The 24,802-nt window shown below is 59.0% G+C and overlaps 1 protein-coding gene across 3 annotated transcripts in view; it reads right to left on the reverse strand.

Annotated features, from left to right (window-relative positions):
* Window positions 1–24,802, reverse strand: part of BCL11B (BCL11 transcription factor B) — a gene marked incomplete at both ends in the record, with an annotated part of 88,429 nt that overhangs the window by 26,106 nt on the left and 37,521 nt on the right. The window contains one exon of one of the 3 annotated variants that reach the window (XM_081090598.1): window positions 23,230–23,445. The exons of the other annotated variants lie outside the window; for them this stretch is intronic. Within the exon in view, the coding sequence (XP_080946724.1) occupies window positions 23,230–23,445 (216 nt within the window). The remainder of the gene's footprint in view (window positions 1–23,229; window positions 23,446–24,802) is intronic. 3 annotated transcript variants of the gene reach the window in all.

Here is a 24,802-nt window from a genome sequence, read left to right on the forward strand (position 1 = left end):
CCCAGGGCCTCCCCTGACTGTCCCTGGATGCGACTCACTGTTACCCGGTGACCTCCAGGGACTGACCGGTGTTTCTGTCACCTGGTGCCTAGGACAGGGCTGGGCTCCAAGGGGGTCCTCGAGCACCAACAGGACTGCGTCGACCTCATCCATCAGACACACTGCTCCTTTCTGCAGCGGCTGTTTTTTCTTACAAAAGCTCTGTGCAGGGCCGCCCGACCTGGCCCCAGCATGACGCAGGCCAGGTCACCATGGGGACAGCAAGGCAGCCCAGCGGGACAAGCCTGGGGTCTAACGCAGCTCCGCCCCAGCTGAGTGACCCGAACAAGACCCTTCCCCTCCCTGGGCCTGGGTCTCCGGTCAGGGAGGGAGTCAGGCCACATGGCTTCCCGCCCTCCACCAAGAATCTGGGGCCTCACAGCCCAGGGGCTCTGGGGCAGGAGCAGCCCCTGAAAAGCCACGTCCATGGAGACTTGAGGGGCCCCCTCGTCCTCACTGCTCAATGCCCAGGGCCCACTTGGACAGAACACACGGCAGCTGCTCTCCCGAGCCCCCAGCACGTCCAGGCACCCGCTGGGCCCATCCACGTGTTATCTCGACTAACTCCCACTGTCTGGAGGAGGAAACGGAAGCTGGGGGTTAAGGAGCTTCCCCTGCCTCAGGGCAGGAAGCAGCAGCCACTGCCCTGCCCACCAGCCCCCTTCTCCTCCCGGCAGCCTCGGTGGGCAGAACAGGCCTCGACGGCTAGGAGAGCAGCACCAGCTGGGAGGTCCCCACCTGGCTCGGGTCCTGCCTGTAAATCCTGCTTTTATGGGCGCATCCCCAGGAAAGGGGCGCTTCGGTGACGAGGGGATCTCACTTGGCCGCAGACACCTTTCAGGCAGCAGGGACAGAAGAGAGTACAGCGTGGCTTCAGTCTCTAACAGGTAGGTTCAAATGGGTTCTTGTGTTCATTTGATGAACAGCATCCCCTAAGCACCTACTATGTGCCAGGCGCTGTGGGGGTCCTGGCAAGGTCCCCTGCCTTCAAGAAGCTCATTTATTCGCCTGTCCATTCATTCATTCACTTGCTTATCCTTGCTCAGGAATGCATCCACTGCATGAGTCTCCTATGCCAGGCTCCGTGCTGGGCGGGGGCTGCAGTTATGAAGGGGACCCCCCACACACACACCTGGAGGCATCATCGCTGCCTGCACTTCCTCTGGGGGCCTCACAAGCCCCTGTGCAGCGCACCCACCCCTGCCCCTCCCACCCCCGCCCTCCAGCCAACAGGCATCGAAGAGAGGTCCCGGCGCCACGTAAAGGCTCCCACCCTGTGGTCTGGCAGCCACTGCCCCTGCCCCGGACTCCCAGCTCTGCCCAGCCCCCAGAGCCCGGGCTCTCTGGGACCCTGCTCAGTCAGACCTGAGCTGGCCTTGGAATGTCAAAGGTCATCTGGGACAAGTGGGCGGAGGCAGGGGAGGTGGCAGCTGAAGGGGGGCGGTCACTGCCTGGGTGGTGGTTGCAGACAATGTCCATGGTGGGCCCCATGAACTTGGGGACCGGCCCTCGCCCGGGAGTCTGCAGTCAAGGTGCCTCTGTCCCTGGCATCAGCCCTGAGGCCTCCTGTCTGCACGGACCAAAGGCATTCCACCTGATAGAAGCAGCGCCGAGCGGGCGGGGTGCTCTGGGGTAGGGAGGCGGGTGCAGACTCAGAACCTTGCTGCCCAGCCCTGGCATTGCACCCTAACACTGCAGGGGAGGACTCAGCGGCCCCTCCCCCCAGGTACTGAGGCACAGACATCCTGCTAATGCCCGACAGGGACCCGCCGCTGCTCACCCCACAGTCACCGAATGCGTCCTCGGTGCCGGGGCCAGTGCCGAGCAGCTGGGAGCCGGGCACCAAGATGCGCCTGACAGGAGTCTGGAACCTTCTCGCTCACCTCTTCCCCTGCAGCAGGCAGAGTGGAGCTAGAGTCCAAGCCGTGGAAGGAATGTTCTGCACAAAACCGAGCACCAGCATCTTAGTTCCATCCTTGGGTCCCTGAAGGTCATGATGAAGGGCATTCCTTGTTCAAAAATGTTAAAAACCTAAAGAGATTCATGGACTTCCCTAGAGTAAGGCATGTGGGTGAAGGAAAACACCGTTGCTTGGCGTGGTCCTCAACTGAAGCCACTGGGTGTGACACCCCCCGACAGGCGGGCCAGGTCCCAGATGCCCTGCGGGCGGGTGTCCAGAGCGTGCACCTCCAGCGAAATCACCTTTAAGGGAGGATGTGACCGTTACCCAGGGAACATGCGCTTTCACAGCAGTGGGAGGGGGGCAAACGAAGCAGGACCTTAAAGGAGCCGTAGGACCCCGGGCAGTCAAGAAAATTCTGGGGTTGGTAGAGATGGTGCTTTTGTTGTTGCCATTTCTTCACGGTGGTGTGGCCAGAGGTCCCCACACCCTGAAAATGAACATCCAGGGACACCCTGAACTGAGACGCCAGGGCCGGCTGGGCCCGCGGAAAACCGGTCCAGGCTGGCGCCCTTGCCCGTGATTTCTGCAGCGGGGAATTCTCCCAGAGGCTGCGCACCCACTCTCCCCCCGGCAGCGGTCAGTCAATGCGGCCACACTGCACGGAGCTGGCTGCACCGGCAGCGAAGGAGGAAGACTGGCCCCTGCAGCTCCTGGGGCCGCCGCCTGGCAGGCATCGTGAGGACGAGAGACGCTCGCGCGTACATCTCTGCAGTCGCACCCTTCCGCGGTCTTTGTGGAATGAGGTCGGGATTAAGTAAAGAAAAATATTAAAGGTAAGAGGTAAAGAGCAAAGTTCACGAAAGTTCTTTTTCCCATAGTTTGCCTCCAACAGTTAAAATACCAGCCCACATATCTCTTCCCAAGAGCAGACGCACTGTGCGGCCATAGAACCAGCCCAGGCCTTGCTGCCGACGCCTTTCCTTTGCAGAAACAAGCTGCCGAGAGAAGGTCAGCCCCACGGGCACGGCCTGTATCAGGAGGTCTCACAAGAAGGGAGCCCACAGGGCCAGCGCTGTCTGTCCGCCTAAAGGCTGAGGATTTGGGGAGGGAACACGCAACCCATTGCCCCCTTGACCAGACTGTCTCTCTCCAGGGACAAATGCGCACAATAAGAGGACCACCAACTTCCACCAGCGTCGATACAAGATGGCTGTGTTTCTGTGGGCTAATATCGTGCTGGTCCATCAGTGTGATATTCACAATTCTTATTTCGAAAATCCACAAACTATGGGCCACGGGAAGGCCGCCTGTTTTTGTAAATAAAGTTTTATTAAAACCACAGCCACACCCATTTGGTATGCACTGTCCACAGGTGCTCTTGCCTGGCAATGGCAGAGTTGAGTAGTTACAACAGGAATCATTTGGCCTAAAATATTTACTGCGTGGACCTTCATCTTAAGGCCCTATCTTACCTAAAAATCCATGAGAGGAAATCTCCTAGGCTTGAGGTTGACGCAAAAATCTCTCTAGCCTGCTCTTTATTTTATAAGCAAATCAGAACTCACCATATTTCCCTTTTCGCCAAGGCTACCAGGAAGCTCAGAGGTAACTTTTGTGCTTCATGGCCGTGTAGGTGACTGGAACAACCTTCCCCCTCCCTTAATTGTATGACTCCTTTCACCATCCTTTTCATGCTTCTCTTACAGGTTTACTTAAACGTAAAGTAAGAGGCTTCAGACTCTGCTATGGAAGCAGTAACGGTCTAAAGAATAAAGAAAAAGTGGGCAGAATGGTGCTCCAGCCCAGGGTCCCCCTGCATCTGAAAAGCCTCTGCAGACCCCATTCTCAGAGTTCCCTGGCGGCACAGACCACCCTGCTCCTTCCTGTTCATTCGAAACTCCCTCCAGCTGAGTCCTCCAGGAGGAATTCCCGCATGAAGCTGGGCGAGCTGCGGGCACTCACTCTGGTCACTTCCAGTGCCCCACCTGCCTCTGGGGGGCAAGAAAGACACCCCTCATTCACCCAGACCCTCCTGGGCACCAAGGCCGCACTGGATGCTGAGACCGAGACACACACACAGAGCACGACCGTGCACTGGGGGCCCTCCCGCCCCACACAGAAGGGTACCGCGTGGTCAGCTGGGCCCAGAGGCGTACGTGGGCGCTGCCAAGGGAGTAAACAGGATCCCAGCTGCCCGGAGAGACCGAGGGACTTGTTGGGCAGAGCCCAGCCAGGCTACAAAGGGCAGAGGTACCCAGGACCCCCGGGAGGAGTCAACAGTCACAACCAGCCCTGAACTACAGGGGTTCTGGCCCAGCCCTGTCCCAGCTCCACCTGGAAATGGGCCACGTCCAGGCCAGGTGACCCTGGGAGTTACAGAGGCTCCCCGAGTCTCCGTCTCCTCGTACCCACACCTCCTCACACCCACATCTCAGCAGCAACCTGTAAGAGGACACGATAACAGGCCTGGCTCACAGTGGCATTTTCTCAATGGACGCTAAGACCGGCGGCTGGCTGGTGGTGGGGTGCACCGGCAGCCCTGCGAGAAGGTCCGGAGGCCCAGAGCCCGTGCATGGGGCAGTGAGGAGCCACTTCCCCGAGGGGGCCTGGAGCTGGGAGCTGGGGCCCTCGCCCTTGTGTCCTGCAGTCTGACCTCGAGCTGACTTAGGCCTGCCATCCCCTCCCCTTATGGAGAAGCCCCAGTGACACCCGGCCACGGGCCCTGGGTGTGAATGAGCCCTCACTCCAGGGGCGGACAAGGGCCTGCCCAGAGGCTGCCAGCCCGCGAATCACCCAGTTCTTTACTCGGAGCTTACCGGGCAGGTGCCCCCCGGGCTGCTGGTGGCTCTAACACCTGCCCTCACTGTCCCCAGGTCTCCCCAACACTGGGTAATAAACGGGCTGTCCCATCCCACTGCAAAGCCAAGTGTGGGGTCCCCTGTCACAAGAGGGAAGGGGTTCCCGGTGCCCTCTGGCTCGTGATGTCCTGGTTCTGGCTGCCCCCGTCCTGACAAGCAAGGCTAGAGACCCGTCACAGAACTCGGCCTGGCCACCTTACTGCCCCAAGGCACAAGGTCAGGTGAAGGCATATTCGCTGGAAGAATCGCTTTGGTGCCTGCCCACCCACCCATCCCCCAGACATCAGGCCCCTTCGGTGGGCAGGCAGATGCTCATTGTTTTTCTAATATGACACAAGACACGGCCCCTGCCTCAGCCATGTCCGGACTTGGGGGGGTATGGGGGGGGGGGGGGGACACAGATGGGCACATACACTGCAGCCAGGCCAAGGCCCGCACGGACCTGGGAACAGCGGGTACCTGAGAGCAGGGAGGGAGTGGGAGCAGGGAAGGGGGCGGGGCTTGGTGACAGCTGACGGGGCTCTGACCAGTGCACAGGATGGAGACGCTTGCTTCAAACCGCCTCCAGAGAGAGGATAAGCTGGGCCTTAAACACAACCCTCCCTCTGCCACTTTGCAATGACCTGGACAGACCCACAAGCCCCCAGGCACCCTCCTCAACGGCTGGGGAAACAGTGCAACGAGGTGCCTCTTCTCCCGCCATTTCCCCAGAGGAGAGCCATGCCAGGACAGAAATGACATTTCAACGTTGGGGCCTGAGTGATTGATTAGTAGTGGCTGCCTCAACCTGAGGTGCCCAGGCCTGGGCCCAGGGGAGAGAGGTGCCGTGATCGACTGGTGATGTCTGCCACGGCATGGGAAGGAGCAATGGAGGGGCCCGTGCTACACAGGTGCCCAACCCGCCTCTGGACAACAGCATCCCATTCCTTCTGCAAGAAACAAACACAAAAAGATGGAACAGGAGTTGTAGGGAAGGAGAAAGCCGGGACGCTGGTCCACAAGAATGGCCAAAGCCAGGGCGGGGAGGAAGGAGAGTCGCCCAGACTTCCCATAAACCTCTGGGCTTCGTTAGCCACAAGTCTTCCAGTCCCTCCTGACGACAGAGGTGTTTACTGAGAAGGTTTTCTCCGGGGAGAAGCAACAGGGAAGAGGTCTGCACTCAGCTGGCCACCTCCCCGCCCCACCCCTTTGCGCTGGGTGTGATACAGGCTCCCAAAGGAACCCGACGGGCTCACGCCCCGTGGGCCAGGAAACCGGCGTCCTGAGGTTGGGTCCCTGGCGAGGTACAGAGAGGGCCACTCGGGAAGAGATGTAGCCCAGCAAAATCAGGGAGCCGGCAAGGACAGGGGCGCCCGGGGCCCGAGCATTGAGGCGGGGGCAGGGCACCAGGAGGTCTACGGCAGCCCCGCAGAGCAGCTCACACTAACGGGGTGACAGACACTCCCAGCCGGGGGCTCCACACTTAGGACGCAGGAGGACCTGTCGGGGGAGCTAAGGCCTCGCCCCCATCCCCTCAGCTCACGCGGTGCTGCAGACTGCTGGGGTCACGGTGGAGAAGACACCTTCCCTTCTGCCTCCAATGACCGCTACTGTCCTAATAAGATCAGTAATAGCTCCCTTTGCTGGGGCCTCCCACGTGCCAGGCCCTGCTCTATCCACCGGCACACTCCGGCACCTGGGTAACACCACCATCTCCTTTCAGGGAGTGAGGGGCCCAGGCTGGGAGATGGAGGCGAAGGGCCACAGTCACCCAGTGGGAACCGGGCAAGCTCAGGCCCGGCGGCTCCTGGCAGGCACCCTGCCCAACAGCTCTGCCTCTGACAGTAGCGTCAGGGCGGCCACAGGGTGCCCAGGAGAGTAAGGGCCAATCGTCAAGAGAGCTCCGGTCACACATTCAGTGTCATTTGGTGCCTCACTACCCCGTGGTCCTGGGCACCTGCTCCCTCGCCCTTCACAAAGCATCACAGAGCAGCTGGCCATGGAGCCTGGCCCTTGGAACAGAGAGTGGGAGCACTGTTCATGCACGTGCATGCACATGCATGCACATACCCACGTGCATGCAAACGTGTACACATGGAGAACATGTGCATGCATGCAAATGTGTGCGCACAGATGCATGCGCACATGTGGTACATGCACACACATGTGCACACGTGCACGTACACACACCACTCCTTCCAGTCAGTCAAGCCTGTCGCCCTTACTCCCCAGGGTGACACCTGACCTCCCTGACACAAATACACCTGCAGGTGTAGGGGCCCGAGGGCTCCGACTCTGCCATCTCCCCTGAGGCCCTCAGGAAGCCCCACCCCACACGCCCGGCCTGCTGGTCCTTCCGTCCTAAGCCCTCGTTTGCTCTCTGGGAAATGTAACGAGGAGACACACCCTGCTTGTCCCGCCTGTGCTTCTCGCCATCCACACGGGCTCTTGCTTCTTCCCCATGAGAAGAGGAAACTTCAGCTTAACACAAGCGAATGAGCGTGAACCCCCGCTCTCCCCCCTCCCCACACACATCCCCCAAACCGCTTGGTGGTTCCAAACTCAGAAACCACACGTTGCATCTGATTGCAAACCCGAGAGCCTTCCCCATCCCGGGAGCAGACTTCCACCCCTGGGCGTCCCCCACCCCTCCAGCGTCTCAGGCCCAATCCCCACGCACTGCTCCTCCCCCCGAGGATTCGCTGGAGCAGTGGGCGGGCTGGAGCATCCCACTAAGATGAGAAGCGAGAGAAACGGACCACCCCAAAAGACTGCATTTCAAAACACCCCGTGGCATGCCCCGAGCCAGGGAGCCGGTTCCCGGCTGGTCCGACAGCTGCGTCTTGCAGAGCCTCAAGTCTCACATTTCTTAAACACGCAGCCCTGCAGCTTCCCCTGTCCGAGCAGACGCCTCCCGGAGGCCATCCCTCCCTCCATGCCCCCTGCAAGCCGCATCTGGGGCCAAAGGTCCGCTCACGGGCAGCCCAGGCCCTGTGGGGCCCAGTGTTCGGTATAGACACCCAGCCAAGGGGCTGACCCTGCCTCTCTGCGCCCTCCTGCCCCCACCCCCTCCTGCCCGGGTGCCTTCCCCCAGGACGTGGCCTTCAGACAGCAGTCTCTGCATCTGCCCCTCCCCACAGGGACACCTCCCTGCACGGCCCCCGCCTTGGTCATGGGAGGCTTCTGGGGAGAACAGAGAAACAGCAAAGGCACAGAGCAGTTTCTTCAAGGAAACAGCACCTAGCCGGTCTGCACCCTCACCTGAGCGGGAAGCCCAGCAGGCAGAGGGGACTGGGGTTCTGTGCCAGGGCCAGCCACGGAGAGGGGACACACACCCCCAACTCCCATCTGCTTCCCGTTCACATGAGAAGACAGACATGGGACCTTTTCAACTGGACATTAATCATTTGCAGCAATTAGACACCCGAGCCCGCGAGGAGGGAATCCGATTGGCCCCGGGAAGGACGGGAGCCCCGAGGCGCTCACCAGCCAGGCTCTGCGAGCCAGGTGAGCCGCGGAGAGGCCAGCACAGGCCCGAGGCTGCCCGCTCGGTGCCGCGCAGGGCCTGCCCTGGAATCAGATCGCAAGGGGCTGTTGCCACGCAGAGCGCCGGTGGATTATTCAGCAATAAGGTATAATTGAAAGGATTAGCGTGAATGCCATGTTTCCCTTCCAAAAATTCGAGGAACGCCAAAACGACTCTCATCTGGGCTGGTATGACTCATGTATTTAATAGAGGAACTTAATTTTCACTTCTGAGGAATTCGGGCTCAGGGAAACATTGTCTAAGAAACACTCATTTTACTCCGCCGGCAACAATAAGGCCCGTCCGCCACCCCAAAGGAAAAAGCCAAGGCCCCCAGCCGCCCTTCTCCACAGGATGGGACCCCCGCGGGCCCGGGCAGCGTGGGAGGTCTCAGGAGAAAGCGTGGGGCCTGGGGGCCTAACTCAGCTGGTGGCCTGGGGCTAGTCCCTCCGGGCCGTGCCGCCTAGAAGCACACAGGCACTGGGCAGGGGATGCGGTGTGGGCAGGGCCGGAGGCTACCACCAGCACGCAGGGCCCAGGGCACAGCTGGGCTCTGGCTTCCTGCCACTCTCCGAAGGCTGGCGATGACGTAGCTCCAGTGCCTCTTACACAGGGACGGCCTCAGCACCCCAACCCTACGGTGCCCGCCTCCTGTGCCCCAGGCCCAGTCCTCACCCCCGGGAGCCGGGGGGGAGGGGGGGGGGAGGGTGCTGACAGAAGCAGGGCTCAGAGGTCACATAACCTGTTGCCACTCCCAACTGCCTGGTTAGTGGGGGTACCGTTCCCCACCCCCATGATGAGACATCACAGAAGCTCCAGAAATGTCTGTGCCTAACCAGACCCATCCCTCCTGGCACAGCCAGTGGGCTGTATCCATGACCCTCCCCTAAATCCCCCTCTAGCCCACCCACTCCGGATCCCAACAAGTGTGAGTTTTTACGTAAAGACTGATCCAAGGGCGAGTGCCTGGGGTGCAGATTTCTGGCGAGCAGCAGCCCTTGGTCAGGCACTGCTTTTCTGCCTCTTCACCTTCTCAGCCGCACCTTCTTAGTAACATGGCCCCCAGCAGGTCCCCAGGGCTTCTAGCTGTTGGCCAGTTCCAGAAGGGGAGGAGGAATCGTGGGGCCAAGAAGCAGGTGCTGGCTTGAGGCCATGGCATCTGGGTGCCGCCATCCGGCCCTCACGCCACTGAAGAGCCCTGCAGGTGAGAATTTCCCATGGAGCACTTGGGGTGGAGGATGCTTAGGGTACCATGGCCGGCCACAACGGGATGTGCCTTCAGAGTGCTGCACACCATTCACCGTGGCTTCCACAGGGCCCCAGCGTGCCCAGGCCGCCACCCGCCACCCTGCCCCCACCATGCCAGAAAGAACAGGTATCCAGACCACCTCCCCAACTCTCCCCCCACCCCTGCTCCGGCCACGGGAGAAGCACTCATTTATAAGTTGCAGATAATGTCACCCACCATTCATCGAAATGTGTCACTAACATCCCATTAGACTGCAATTATTTTTTAATTAAAACTAAGAAAACTGGCATGCCTGTGCCGACTTTATGCATCTGTTATGGGTTAAAATAGCTTTTAAAAAATGTTTCGGAGACCGCAGTCTATTGTGGCCGCGGCCCCTGCCAAAGAAAACGCAAGCTTGCTTATTTTCTCCATGGGGCGCAACAGCGCCTGTGTGTGCCGGAACAGAATCGGCTGGCCGTGAAAAGAATTCTAAATAAAACACAAACATGGAATTTGGCAACGCCACAGAAGCAAGCTTAAGACTAATTCCAGCATGCGGACGGCTCTCACATAGTAAGTCTGGCTCCAGCATAAATGAAACCAGGCACCGTAAAATACCAAGCAAGTTGGAGTTTCAACTTAAAGGGGCAGAATGCTGGTTCCAGGTATACAAGCTTATTAAGCCTGCTCGCGCTGGCTCCATAAATCCACAGGTTATTAGCTGTTTGCTTTCAGCCAATCCCTCCGTAAAGAGGTGCATATTAAGGGGGGGGGGGAGAGGAGAGAGAGAAAGAGAGAGGAGGGAGAGAGAGAGAGAGAGAGAAATGAAAACCATCACTTTGCACCTGACTTTCAGTGCAGCGGTTCTGGAAATACCGTGTTCATTATCTCAATGAGAAGAGAAAGGCTATGTGAGACCTCAAACGCACACAGACCCAAAGGCAGGAGGGAAGACGGGGCAGAGGGGGTGAAGGATGCTGGTCGGAGGCCTGTCCGATCCCAAGGATGAACACGGCAGACACCAGAGCTGTCACAGGGTGGCCCTCAGCACAGCAGGGAGAGCCGCGTGGACCGGACATACCTCACCCGGGAAACGGCCATGATGATGATCCTGATAATAACAATTATTATTATAACAACAATGAAAATATTATATTGCTACTTGCCACTCTTCCCCACCTTTCCGATGCCAGCCGCTGCTGAAGGCGGCGCAACGGACAGGGCCGGTTCTCAGTATAACAGAGCAGAGCTTCGGGCTCTCCGTGCAGACTGCCTCAGTTTCCACACCTGCAAAATGAGGCCGATGGTGCCTTCCTCACAGGCTTGGGGCGGGGGATGTGGAGAACGAAGCCCGCGTTTAGTAAAGTGCCCAGTTATCATTGCTGCCCATCCCACCTAGTCGCTGCCGTCCTCATCTACAGACGAGGAAACTGAGGCCGATGAAGATAAGGTCCCTCAAGGCCAAAGAGCTCATAATGTCCGGGGCAGGATGTGACCCGGCTATCCGTCTCCGAAGCTGGCGTTTCCCCGGCACACAGTCCTGGGGAGGATGACCCACAGGACTGGCCTATGAGGCGGGCGGGTGGCGGGGGCAGGTCTCCCCCAGGAAGTCCTGAGAAAACAAATTCATCCCCAGAGAGAGAAGCACCCTCCGAGGCCTCGGGCCTGGGCCCGGAAGCGCCACGGCGCCCACTGCAGCGCAGGAGGAACTGCCAAGTTCCGGGAGAAAAGTCACCGAAGGGCGTCTGCCTTAAGCACCAGCTGTGGGGGCTCCCCCCCCACCACACACATACGTGTGCACGCACACGGGGGCATATGTATACATATGTACACAAATATACACATACACACACGGCAGGACACACAAACATACGCACACACCTATACGCATATGCACACTCATATATGCACATGCAAACAAAAATACACATCATATATACACACATGCAATCACACACGTGCATAGGCATACACATGCATACACCTACACACACATGCTCACGCACATAAACATATATGCATATGCACACAAACACATACTCACTTATAAACACATCACCTATACCCACATGCAAACACACATATATACACATGTATGCATGAACGCACAAATACATATACTCAACATATAAACACACAAACACACGGGGCCTTTCATTATGGGGTCTGTGCCAGACCCAAGGCCCCTGGCAGAGGCAATGGGAAAAACCAGGGAGAAAATTACATGAGGCAATGCTTGGCTCCCAGTGAAAAAGCCATGGAATGTTTCCCTCAAATCTGGGTTGTTTCATACAGGTCTACGCAGACCCGGCTCATAGCGGGATGGCCGGGCCAGCTTCCCCCGGGGGAGACCCCAGGCCTCCTGGCTCCTGAGCTGAAGCGACTACAGTCCTCCCACCTGACCAGCCACCTGACCAGGGGTGGCCGGGACATCCCCCGGAGGCCACGGCCAGGGTGCTCGCGGACCATCCTCCTGACCCTCCCCCATCGGCTCCACAGGCCTGTGAGCCTGACGCGGCATCACACTCCAGGGGCCCCAGGCTGCTCTTCCTGAAAAGATGCACAACATCTTGGAAGATGCAAACTAAAAATACTCCTGGCTTCTCAGAGTCGGTTTACAAAAATAATTACATTTTCTTGAAAAAAAAAAAAAAAAGATTATAGGCAAGTATGTGTCCAGCTATTTTTAGCTCCTACTCAACTCTGCTAATTTTTTCTCACAATAATCATCGCAGGCTTTTTTTTTAAAGCCACCCCACTCTCTATTAATAATCGTGCTCTGACTTGGCACAGGGCAGGACTGGGGGCCACACCACCTTCCGTGAACCATGGGGTCTGGGTGTTCCGAGAGGCAGCAGCACCTGAGAAACACAGGGCTCCTGGGGGAGGGAACATGTGTAACCATCTCCAGGTGCAACCCAGCACACACCTGGGGCGCCCCCAGATGCCGGAAACTGTCCCAGGCTCAGGGGTTCACGAGAACACCCAACTGGGGTTGCTGCCCTGCAAGGGCCTTCAGCCCAGCACGGAGGATGCCATGGGCAGAAGGGTGTCCCCGAAATGAAATGCCCATAACCGAATGTCTCCACTCCGTGACTCTGACCTTCTCTGGAAAAGCGGCCGCTGCAGATGAACTTAAGTCCAGGGTCCGGCGTGAGATCACCCCAGAGTATCCGGGTGGACGTTAAACCCAAGGAGTGTTGTCCTTTTATTTTATATTAAATATATTGTTACTGATTTCAGAGCAGAAGGGAGAGGGCGAGAGAGATAGAAACATCAAAGAAGAGAATCATTGATCGGCTGCCTCCTGTACACTCCCTACTGGGGACCAAGCCGCAACCCGGGGCACGTGCCCTGACGGGGAATCGAACCTGTGACCTCCTGGTTCATAGGTCGACGCTCAGCCACTGAGCCACACCAGCCAGGCAGGACAGTTGTCCTTTTCATTTTAATTGTCCAGGAGAGGAGAAGAGGGACCCCAAGGAGGAGGACACAGGACCGCAGAGGCAGAGACTGGAGAGAAGCGGCCACAGCCCAGGGCCACCGGGGCGCCAGGAGCTGGGAGGGGCAGGGAGAGGTCCTGCCCGGAGCCTGCAGGAGGAGCCGGCGCTGCCCACACCTGGGGTCTGCACTTGTGGCCTCCAGAACTGAGAGACAGAACATTTCTATTATTTGAAGCCGGGGTCATTTGCCAGAACAGCGCTAGGGAGCAACACAGAGCAACCGGGAGAAGTCCCAGCCCCAGAGAACCCTCCCTGTCCCCTTCAACAACGAACCTGAGCACCCATCACAGCCCAAGACCCAGGAAGGCGCTCTTGGTCCCCCCACAGCCCCTCCAGGGAGGGAAGGCCGTGGGATGAGGCCCAGAGAGGGCTGGGGCGTGCCCCGGGGCCAGCCAGCTCTCCCTCGCTCCCAGGTTCATGGCTCTGCTCAACCAAACCCAAACCAACGCCCTGCGGACACAGCAGAGAAGAAAATGGGAATTGTCCACTTGCAAAATTTTCTTCCCCAGACACTCAGGCTAGAGAGATGTTTGGCTGATTGCAGAGAACCAGTCATGCTGGGGACAGGGCCGCCATGGGGTCAGAGACCCTCAAACAGAAGGTACCAAAGGAGGTGCCCAGGACAGTGGCTACAGGCACCGAGCCTGAAGTCCAGGGGAAGCTGGTTCTATTCTAGACTCTCCGGTGTATTAACCGCTTACCTTGGGCCAATTGTTGTCCACATCCCTGACTCAGGGTCCTTGAGAGCAAACTCCACGGTCAGGCGAGGATGTGGACAAACTGGGCCCCTTGGCACTGCTGGTGAGAATGGAATATGGTGTGGCCATGGTGAAAGGCAGCGGGGGGGGGGGGGGGGGAGGCGGGGGGGGGGCAGTTCCCCAAAGGGTGACACATAGAATGGCCATGGATCCAGCAATTTCTCTCCTGGGTATAAACCCCGAAGAGCGGAAAGAGGGTCCCGAACCACTGTGTGCATGCGTTCACAGCAGCATCACCCACAACCACCAAAAGGCAGAAGCAGCCAAGTCTCCATCACAGGACGAACGGACAAACAGACGTGGTCCATCCGCAGAGTGGAATGTTACTCAGCCTCAAAAAGGAAGGAGAGCCTGTCACACACGACAACATGGATGGACCGGACCAGGAGGACGCGCTGGGTGAGACAGCCAGGCACCAAAGGACGAACACTGTGTGGTTCCACTTCTACCAGGGGCCCAGGAGTCAAACTCATGGAGACAGAAAGTAGATGGTGGTTGTGGGTGTTTTTTTTTGGGGGGGGGGGGTAGTTCAAGCTTAAGGGGGGCAGTTTCCATTTGTGATGATAAATGGTTCTGGAGATGGATGGTGGTGACGGGACCAGAACAATGAGTATGTACACCGAAAAGTGGCTAAAATGGCCAGTTTTCTGTTCTGTGTGGTTGACCACACTATGGAAACAATTCCAGCGGCATACCCTCGTACCACCACGAGAATCATGGAGATGGCGCGTACAGAGGCTGTGGCACACAGTGGGCCTTCAAGCAATGGCTCCTTTTACTATGAAACTGAGAATAAAGGAGGTGCTTGTTAATAAAGTGCAAGGAGTTGGGAAAAAAGGGAGCCCTAGTCGGCAAGAACTGGTTAAATTCGGCTCCTCCCACCGGCCATGCCTCACCTCTTATTAACAAAGGCAATAATGTAAAATGTCCAGATTTATGAAACGATTCCAACTGTCCCTGTCTCTGCAGCTAGTGACTCCATTTTTGCATTAACCTCCTTTGAAAAGTCCCAGCCCTCGGATCCTTTTCGCTGAAATCATAAAATGCAGGCCTTCTTTCTATCCGGTCACAGCCAGCTGGCACAGCTCTGTAATCCACTAGCTCGTTCCTCTCTCTCGGCTGCTCCCACTCACCCAGCCAGGCAGGCCAGTGGGAGGGCAGCCTGTGAGCCAGAAAGCCAGGGGAGGAGCAGGCTGTGGCCCCCAGAGCCAAAGAGATCCGAGTTCAAATCCCACCTCTGCCATCTACGAGCTGTGCCATTTCAGGCAAGTCACATCACCTCTCTGGCCTTCTCACCTGTGAACTGTACAAGATTACCTTCCTAAGAGAGAAGCTGCTGGGAAGCTTAAATGTCTGCAAAGGCCCCCGCAGAAGGCCTGACACACAGTGGGGCCACAGAAATAGTGGCACATAGTGGGGGCACAGAAATAGTGACGCACAATGGGGGCACAGAAATAGTGGCCCGTCCGTGACCTGGTGGCTTCACTGCCAAGAGTAAGAAGAAACCTGGTGGGAGAGGAAATCATGGTTGATGCTTCCACCCCCACCGACCACACACCGTGGTCACACACCACCCCCCGGCTCTTGGTTATTAAATAACTCCCAAGGAGGGGACTCAAGTGACGGGCAGCTTGTATCCGCCTCAGGTGTAAGGCGGGCTGCACGTGGAACCCCACACAGCGGGGCCCCTGCCCACCGAAGGTTCCTTCCCGCTGCTTTTTGGATGAAATTGGCCAGCCTTGATTATGTTTGGATAAACGATATTTCATGGTTTAGACTACTTGGGTTTGATGGTGAAATATGCACAGCACACAGCCTCTCCGCCCTTCCCGACCCTCGGGTTTGAAAGGACAAGTACATTTTGTTCCCCCACCAAAGGAGACAGGCACCTCAAGCTTTAGGGGCGACGGCAGCGGCTTCTCTCAAGTGAAGGGAGACTGTTTCCGGGGGGCGGTGCACACAAGTGAAGGGGCACGAACAGATCTGTAAGCTTGTCCTGCTTTCCCTGGAGGACACGACCGTGACCTTTCCGGGTCTTCACCGTCCACCCGTGTCCCCTGGGGCCACCCAGCACTGGGAAGGCAGTGACCGGGACACGTGTGGACCTGGTGAAGGCCGGAGCGGGGCCAGCGCCGAGTCCCTGCCTCCCAGCCAGACCCCAGAAACCCAATTGGAGGGCGATGTGATGAGAAAATCTCTTCCCAAACCCCAGCCCACTTCTTCAACATCAAAACTCCCTCAGATGGTCTGAGGGTCAGTTACTCGGTGTCCCCTTAAGCCGCTGACAACTCGGACCGCCCCCCCCCTCCCCGCCGGGGGGGCCATCCAGGGCCAGTGGAAGCTGGTCAGGTCAGCGGCACCCCTCCTAGAAGACGCCCACACCCATCTCTGTCACTGCCCCCCACACTGGAAGAAGCCTGCCCCCGCCCCAGCCTCATCTTCCCCAGCAGGAAACTCCGTGCACCCCGACTCCTCCCAGATCCCAAGCCCAGTCCTCCCATCTGTCTTCAGTCAAGCACGGCATCATGGGACGTGCATCTCATGTCTGCTGTGCAGCCCCCACCACCGGGACCTCCTCAAGGGAAGGGCCCCACTCAGCTCATTTCCGACCCCTGCGTCTGGCCCAGGATTGGGCACCAGGACAGCTGGTGATGAAGGCAGACCTGGGGGACGCCCCCAGGCCCATTTCTGAATGGGGTCCGGTTTCCCAGGGCAGGCGCATTGCCGTTGCCCGCCTCTGAGCCACCGTGCAGCCCAACCGGAGGGGACAGCTGTGAGCATGACGCCAGGGCCAGGCAGGCCTGAGTCCCCGTCTCAGTTCTGAAACTCGTGTGCTGTGTGACCCGGGGCACTTGGTCGGCCTCTCTGAGCTCCAGTAAACTCATGAGCATAAGGTGGTGCGGGGCTTCTTCGTAGGGGGTGCCATGAGGATGAGGTGCCTCGGGCACGGCTGACTACAGCTGCCACCCACAGGAGCACTGACGGCCGTGGGCCCCCCTCCCCGTCCCTGACAGGAGACTGTCAGAGAGATGGCGGCCACGTCAGCCTGGAGCACGCGGCACTCGAGGCTTTTCAACACCAGCCTCCTCCTTCCTGCCCCTCACCCCTCCCTTCGCCTCTGCTGCCCCTCGTGCTGGTGATCGGCTGTGGCCGTCCCACGCTGGCGGGCCGGTCAGCGGGCCCCCCCGTGCAGGGATGATGAGCAGGGAGAGCTCACTTCCCAGGTAAGAAACTGAGGCGTGAAGGAAGGCCGTGGCTGGCCAAGGTCACAGGGTCACGCCGTGCCCTGGAGAATAAGAACCAAGCTCGGCCCCTTCGCTGGAGCTTCCCGTGACAGCTGCGGCCCTTCTGCCAACACGTGTCCGCCGTGGCCTTTCCTGTCCCACGGGAATCCGCGCCGCGAGCCCTGCGAGGAGATGGGGCGGCCACAGAACGCCTCGCACCGGAGACGCATGGAAGCGTGTTCCAACCGCCCACGGCCAGGCCGAGCGTCCCAGAGGCTAAGCACGTGAGGCTCCTCAAGGCAAACGCTACCTATCTGCTGCCCAGGCCAGCGGCACGCGTCCCGCAGCCTCAGCGGGACGGTGAGACTCCTCCGTCTTCAAAATGAACTCCGCGAGGCAGTGCTGTCCAGTGGGCAGAGCCTGAGGGGTGTGCTCCAGCTCAGCTCAGCCACACACGGCGTGTGGCCGCTTCCCCGCTCTCTGTTTCCCCGTCTAGATAATGAGGGGTTGGATGAGATGACCCCTCCGGGACCCCCCAATCCTACATCGTTAAAGCTTCATACAAGCCTCAGGCCACCAAGGTGAGCCCGGCCCTGGGCCACTGGGCTCCACGCGGAGGGCGCCGGCCGCCCCCGCCTCTTTCGGGCGCCCTTTCAAGCTGCGGAACAGGGGGGGGGGGGAGGAGGGGGGGGCCTCGCTCTGAGATCTCTGGTGTCGGTGGCCAGTGCCGGCTATTCACATCCACTCACTGCTTTAAAGCGCTGCATCCAGGCTGCATTAAAAATTAATTACACATGCTATTTTATTGCCAGTGCATAATGTAATGAGCACCAGCTGTGCTAAACAGCCAAACTCCTTTTTAAGACAGCTATAAAAAAAAAAAAAAAAAGGAAAGAAACTGCACTTCCAATGCCTCTCCTGTCAGAGCAGGAAAAGCAGCAACATCTTGGACGGATTTGAGCAGAACTCTTTGATTTAGCTCCGCTCTCAGAGGGTCTGCGGGGCCGGCTCGCAGAGGCGCGTGGAATCTGGCCTGGCTGCAGGTCTCCGTCTGGATGTCGTCGCTGGGAGCCCTTTTATCTAAGGACAGTCACACTGGTAGGTGCCCCCGCCCCCCGCCCCCCCGCTGGGCAGCCTCAACCCCTCCCCCACCCCTCTCCCCGCTCCCCAGCAACCTCAGCCCCCACTGGTGCTGGAGAAGTGACTTCAGGCAGCCAGACAGGGGACTTTCTGGGGTTCACCCATGCCCTGGGGCTCTGGGCCACCTCCACCAGCCTGGAGAGGGGGCTCCCTCCACCCTGGGGGCCGTGCGGCTCTCCACGGCTTCTCCCAGCACATTCTCCAATGGTGGGCGCTCAAGGCCGGTGGTCAGCGCTGGTGTGATCTCAGAAGTGGACAGACACCGCAGCAGAATCCAGGGCCTGGCGTGCAGAAGTCCCCGCTGGGTGGCATCTGCCGGACCCGCGGCCCTTTGGGCGGTGCAGACATCACAAGGTGTGCGAATGGCTCTAAATGTTTAATAACTCCCCTGAGAGCCCTTCCTCTACAGTGAGCCAGCCCCCACCGGCCCTGAGACCTGGCCGGCCAACCAGGCCCCATCTACCAACGCGACTCTGCAAAGTTCTCTACAAGAACATGTCTCGAACCTGCCCCCCTCGGAGTGCTTCCGTCCACACACGCTCACCCACACTCACTTCTCTTCTTCACCCCATACTCACCCCTCCCTCCAGAGTCTCCATGGAGGCTCTCACACCCCACTGGGGCACCTCGGCGCCCCTGCACGGGTCGAGGCAGTGCGCCGGCGCTGGCCTGGCGGGCGCTGCACCTCGGCCTGCAGCGCCCCGTGGCTGCCCACGGATCCTCCGGTGTTAATCAAACCCAGTCCAGAGCGCAACTGCAGCTCGCTCCCTGTTCTGGGATGAAATGTGCAAAGCACAGACCATATCATTAACATAAAGCTTCCAGAAATAAGGCCCCTTTCCAGACAGACTGTATTAATTGCACCAAGCTTCCACAGTGAGGGTGGTCCAGTCCACGGCGTCCCATTGGACGGCCCGGTTTTAAAAACCAACGCAAATGAACACTGGGATATAGCAGAAGGAGGGGGAACGATGGTCAAACCCTCCTATTTACTTACAGGTCTTCTTTTATCTTTATTGTCCCTTTAACCCAAGCCAAGAAACCCCCACCTGGTTACACAGCACAGCAAGCAGGCTCTCGGCAGAAAAGTAAATTGAATTTAACTTTACAGGACGGCCCTGTGATTTCAGCAGATACCAGTGACAGCAGCCGACTCCTTCCATTAAACCCGAACACTCCCACTTCCCCGAGCTGGGGTCCTGTGTCGTCCTGCATGCGCCCTTGAGCTCCACCAAACTCATGTATTAATCAGGGTGGCTGCTGACCATTGGCGGCTTTTAGATACGCAGCCAAGGCTCTCGCTTCCTTCTCTGCCTCCCAAGGCTGGTGGGGGATCTGCCGTTCAGAACGCCGCCTCGGGGTCCGGCTTGAAGGAAGAGTCCACCACGCGGTGCCAGACACGGACGACGCCGTGTTCTGAAGCCCATCTGCTCACGCGTGAGTCTCGATGTCTACAGGGTTCGTTCGGCACGGGGCACAGCTCTCCACTCCTGACCTATGGCCTCATGCAGTGCTCCAAACAGTCCTTCGGAGCCTGCACCGCCCCCATGTTGCAGGTGGGGAAACGGAGGAAAGGGGCAGGAAATGACTTCCCCAAGGTCACACTCTCCAAGGTCACACTCTCCAAGGTCACACCGCCATGCGGCACAGAGCGGCCTTCACCCAGCGTCTGACACACTCTCGTGTCTGCCTCTGAATCGTAGACGCCTCCAGGGCACGCGCCCCAAGCCCCAGGCCCAGCCAGCCACAGTAACTGTAACTGAAAGGACTAAATGACCCACTTCAGAGATCCATATAAGGAGCCCCGTTTCTAACTGTAACATGAATATCACAGCTATATAGGGTGTCCCCCAACAATGTATACACACACTTTGAACCATTATAAAGGCCGTGTTTATTCAAATACATTTCATTTTCAAAACTGAGCTATCAGCTCTTCAAGTCTGTGTACATTTTGGGGGGCACCCTGTATATGTATGTATGTGTACATATATATATATATTTTTAGAAGGGAAAAATGAGGCTCAGAGTGGGGGGGGGGGCAGGGGTCACTTGTTCAAGGTCACCAGCCAGGTACAGGAAGGGCCAGGACCACAGCCTGAACCTCTGGACTCCACAGGAGGCCTGGGGAAGTCCCTACGTGGAATTTCTCAGGAAAATCTTCATTTCTAGGAACGCCTGGACTCGGCTGCCCGTTATCTCAGCGAGTCAAAGAGCAACGGACGCGCAGGGGTCAGAGAAGTCCCTTCCCCGACCCTGACCACCAGAAAGGGGTCTGGGTTGGGGTCCTGGGAGGCGGGGCTTGTGGGTGCCACCAGCCCGAGAGGCACATAGCACCATGCCTGTGTGGTCTTCTCCCCCACGAAATCACACCCTTCCATAAAGAGCTGCGAGCGTGTTCCCCGGCAGGCAGTTAACCTGCACGAAACGTGGTTACACCGGGGTTTTCCGTATTAATTTGAAGAGAGAGGTTCAGTGCATCCAGATCCGGAAAGGGACAAGACAGAGTGCGGCCGGCGGCCCCTTCCCCCCTGCACAGAGGCCGGCCTCCTCCTGACGGGGAGCTGGGAATGTAATGACTCCATTGCAGCTGCTAATTAAACAGGCACTAAACACACTGAAGCAAACAGCCGGGTGCCCGGGGCAGAAGCTACAGAGGGACAAACACCACAGGAACGGGATATTTGCAGGTTGAAATTCATCGGAAAATACGGTGGTGCGACCTGGCGCAGCTGATTCATGGGGACCCGGCGATGAAAGGGGACAGTGCTGGGAATCGGGGTGGAGCGCTGGAGGCTGAGAGCGGGCCCCTGGGGTCAGGAGGAGCGGTCCCAGGGACCCCAGGCACAGACACCCCACTGCCATCAACTCTGGGGGCTGCTCCGGTCTCTGAGTCCTCATAGCATTGAGCTATAAAGCCCGAGAAGGCCTCACACTGAGGAGGCAATGCCAAAGATGGAACAGGTGCTGGCTGAGCAGCCCAGGACCAAATCCCACCTCTGCTCCTCCATCCCCTTTAAAGGGATGTACAGTCCCCTTCCTGCTCCTCCCACCACCGCCAGACTACAAGCAGCGGGAGGGCAGGGACCCCTCGCCTAATTCCGCCTGGGTTGCACAGTGTCTACAAACTAGGTGCCCAAGAAATGGCGTTTTGTGGAGGAATGGATGCGTAAATGAATGAGTGAATGAATGAATGAATGCGAGCTGTGAGCCCTCAATGTCTCTGAGCCTCATTCTCTCATCTGTAAAGTGGGGAGTGAACCTACCTAAGGCTGCTGTGAGGATAAAACTCAAGAATGCACACAAAGTGCCTAGAACAAGGCAGCAAACAGTAGGCCCTCTATGCACAGCCCTTACAAGGAAGCAGGTGGCACCGCGGCTGCGAGCAGGTGTGTGAGGAACATCCCCCGGATGTAGGCAGAGGCATGTGACTCAGTAGGCAGAGGGTAGCCTTGTCAGGAGGCATCCTGCTGACAAATTCCAGGTCCCCAACCTTGGCCCAGCCACCCTGCCCGAGGCTTTACTTCCCCGTCTGCACAATGGGGATGGAACACACACACAGCACAGCTGCTTCTGGGAAGAGCTGGAGCCAACAGAGGGTTAAGCAGAGCCCTGAGCGCAGGAAGATGGTGTGTCTGCACCACAGAACTTGACGGAGTCCAGTCATAAGCATTGGGCTGAGCTCTGAGAGCTCGCCCCACCCCTACCCCGCAGTGGCTGCAGGGCCCGCAGCACTCATTACAGGAAGCCATGAGAGCAGGGCAGCCGCCCAGACAGCGCAGGCACCGGCGCTCAGCGAGCAGGGACCAGAGCACAGACCTACGGGCTGGGACAGGAGCCCCAGTCACCCTGGACACCAGGCCTGCGTGACTTCTATGCGAACCCCACCCAGGCGATTCTTCTTGGTGCGATCAAGGCATAACCCAGTCCCTATGATGCCACCATGTGTCAGAGGGGATGCTGCGAAGGCTACCTCGCCAGCAGCAAGGCCCAGCGAGCACTTGACCCTGGAGCTGGGCTGCCTGTGGCCCTCCACAGAGATGGGGCTCCAGCAGGGACCCTCCCTGGGAACAGCTTCAACTAAAAGCAAACCCTGCCCAATAAAATCATCTTCCTCCCACCACCCACGTCAAGAGAAATCCTGCATGTGTCCCCGCTCTGCGCCCACCCTCTCCTCTCCCGCCTGGAAACCGGACAGCAGGTGCGCCCACCACCTGGGGTGTGTCGGCATCCTGGCTCCCGCGGCTGCGATGTGCTGCACACCAGGCAGGCGGCCGAGAAGCCGCACACAGCCCGAGAGGCACACGGCGCACACACCAGGGCCCAGGCCAGAAAAGGAGGTGGCCTTCTGTTTGGGGACTGGGGGTGGGGAGGGGGTTGGTGGTTGTAATGGTGGCCAGGTTGAGTCACCACCTCACTGCCCCTGTGTGCCCAGCTGTAAAATGGGCAGCCTCGTCAACCGAAAGCCAGGCGCACAGTAGGTGCTCAGCCCTTCAGTAAACACATGGCCCTGCCCCAGCCCCCTAAGACCCCCCTGAAATCCCCCTGAAAGGCTCCTTTAAAGTATTTTTTCCCCTCAAAGTTAATGGGCAACACATTCTCACAAAGAGAAACGCGTTTTGGACGGCTTGGCAATGTACACAGATAACCACCACGGAATCTTCTCCTGGCCATGTCTGGAGTGGGGCAGTGGCTGGGGCGGGGAGGGGGTGGCAGTGGCGAGGGCAGAAGAAAACCTCAGATGTTAAGCGTTATCCAATTAAGCTTTAGCTAAACAGCCCAACAAGATGGAATTTGGAGGCTGGGGTGCATTCTGGGAGACTCTCAGAATGGGCGGAGGCGTGGGGACCTCCTGACCCATGGGGACCAGGCACTGGTGCTCAGTTCTGTCGGCATCCTTCACCCCTCCCCCTGGAGCCCCCCCGAAAATGCCTTTTGGGGCAGGGGCTGCACGGCCCCCCTGGGTCCCCACCTTGCCCCGGCCCACCTGGGAGAGGCAGCTGCTAGCTCTGCCAGGGTGCACCCCACCACCCCCGGGAGCCCGCCCCCCCACCGCGGCGTCTGTTACCTGACAACTGACACTGACATCCAAAAGGAGCCTCCGTGTGCCCCTCACCCTGAGTCCCGTCACCCGAGACCGGGCGCGCGCTGCAGCACGGCAGGGGGAAGCAGGGCGGCAGAGCGCCCAGGGCGCGCAGAGGTGAGGTGATCACGGATGTGTGAGGGTGGGAGGAGGAGGCAGCTATGGGGGCCATCGCGGGCAGCTGGGCAGGCCTGCACGGCCCTGGAGAAAAAACAATAGAAAAGACTGGTCAGTCGGGCCCTGGACTGTACACGGGGCTCGGGGTGCAAACAGGGGCCCGGGGCAGAGGGCTGCAGGCCGCCCTCCCAGGGTGCCAGGCCCCGCAGGGAAGACCACCGGGGCACAGGCAGGGGCCTGGGGGTGCTACTTCCACAGCTGCCAGGTTGGGCTGTCTTAGGGCCAGGCTCCCCTCCCCGAGGGCCTAATGCAGGGAGCTGTCAGGGTGCCCACTCCCAGGTAGGTCCTCCTATGGGAGGGGGGCTTCTGAAGTGCTGGGGAGCGGGCACCATTGGGCATCTGTTCCCAAAAATCTGGGCCACCACCCACCCTGGGAAACTCCAGGCCACCGCTTGCTCTATCGGATGGCTGTCTGGACAGGCCCGGCCTCCCCCAGTCCACCTCGGAGCGCCGGGCGCCGGTTAGCCTCCAGCCTGGAGAACGGCCAGCTGGTGCCGCCCTGCAGCCCGAGGCCCTCCTCAGCGACCCACGCCCCCAGGCCTTTCAGAGGCTTTGAACACCCCCAAGAGAACCCTGGCACTGCCCAGCACCCCTCCTCACGCCTCCCTGGTCCGATGGCCACGACGCAGGGCCAGGGGCCTGCCTCGCCTCAGCTCCCCGGCACGGCCTGCATTTGATTTGGCCGTTTATCTTAAATGGCTAAGAGACCACCAGGGCAAAACATTTGTGTGAAGCCCTTGCCAAAACCACAAGTGAAGAAGCCCAAATTCCCTGGGTGAATAATTGAGCGGGGAAGCATCAGAGAGACAAAAAGAAAACGTCAACAACACGACAGGCAGCTGGGCCCTGGGCCGGCTCTGCCAGGGAGGCCGCCCGACGCTGCTCACCGCCCCACGCAGGTCTGCAGGGGGGGCGTCTGCCCACGCCACGGCCCCACGCGGGATCCTCCATCCAGAGAGCCACAGGGCCCTGCAAACCCGCTGCGAGCCAGGAGCCAGTGTTCACCGCCCGTGAGTTTCCCAACATGCCCTGGGGTGAGGCATACGATACCCATTGCACAGACCAGGAAACTGATGACGTGGCCCCAGAAAGCTGTACACACCAGCAGCCTGGTTGCCTGGCTGCGGAACCGGGGTGCTTTGTCTGTAACCCAGGACTGGAGGGGCATCGGGGCATTTCAGAAGACCTGCCAATGTCCCGCCAGGAGGTCAGAGCTAACCCCAGCCACCTGGGCCCTCTGGGCCACGGAAGACCTCCCACTCGGCTACGCCCAGGGCCCCGGGATGCTTCTGAGCTCAAGGCCCAGGAAGGGTGTGGCGAGGGCCCCATACGCAGTTCCAGACACAGACGCCGAGCAGAAGGCAATGCCCCAGATTCCAGA

This window comes from Myotis nattereri (assembly GCF_964212035.1).
Source record: "Myotis nattereri genome assembly, chromosome: 1".
Classification (NCBI taxonomy): domain Eukaryota; kingdom Metazoa; phylum Chordata; class Mammalia; order Chiroptera; family Vespertilionidae; genus Myotis; species Myotis nattereri.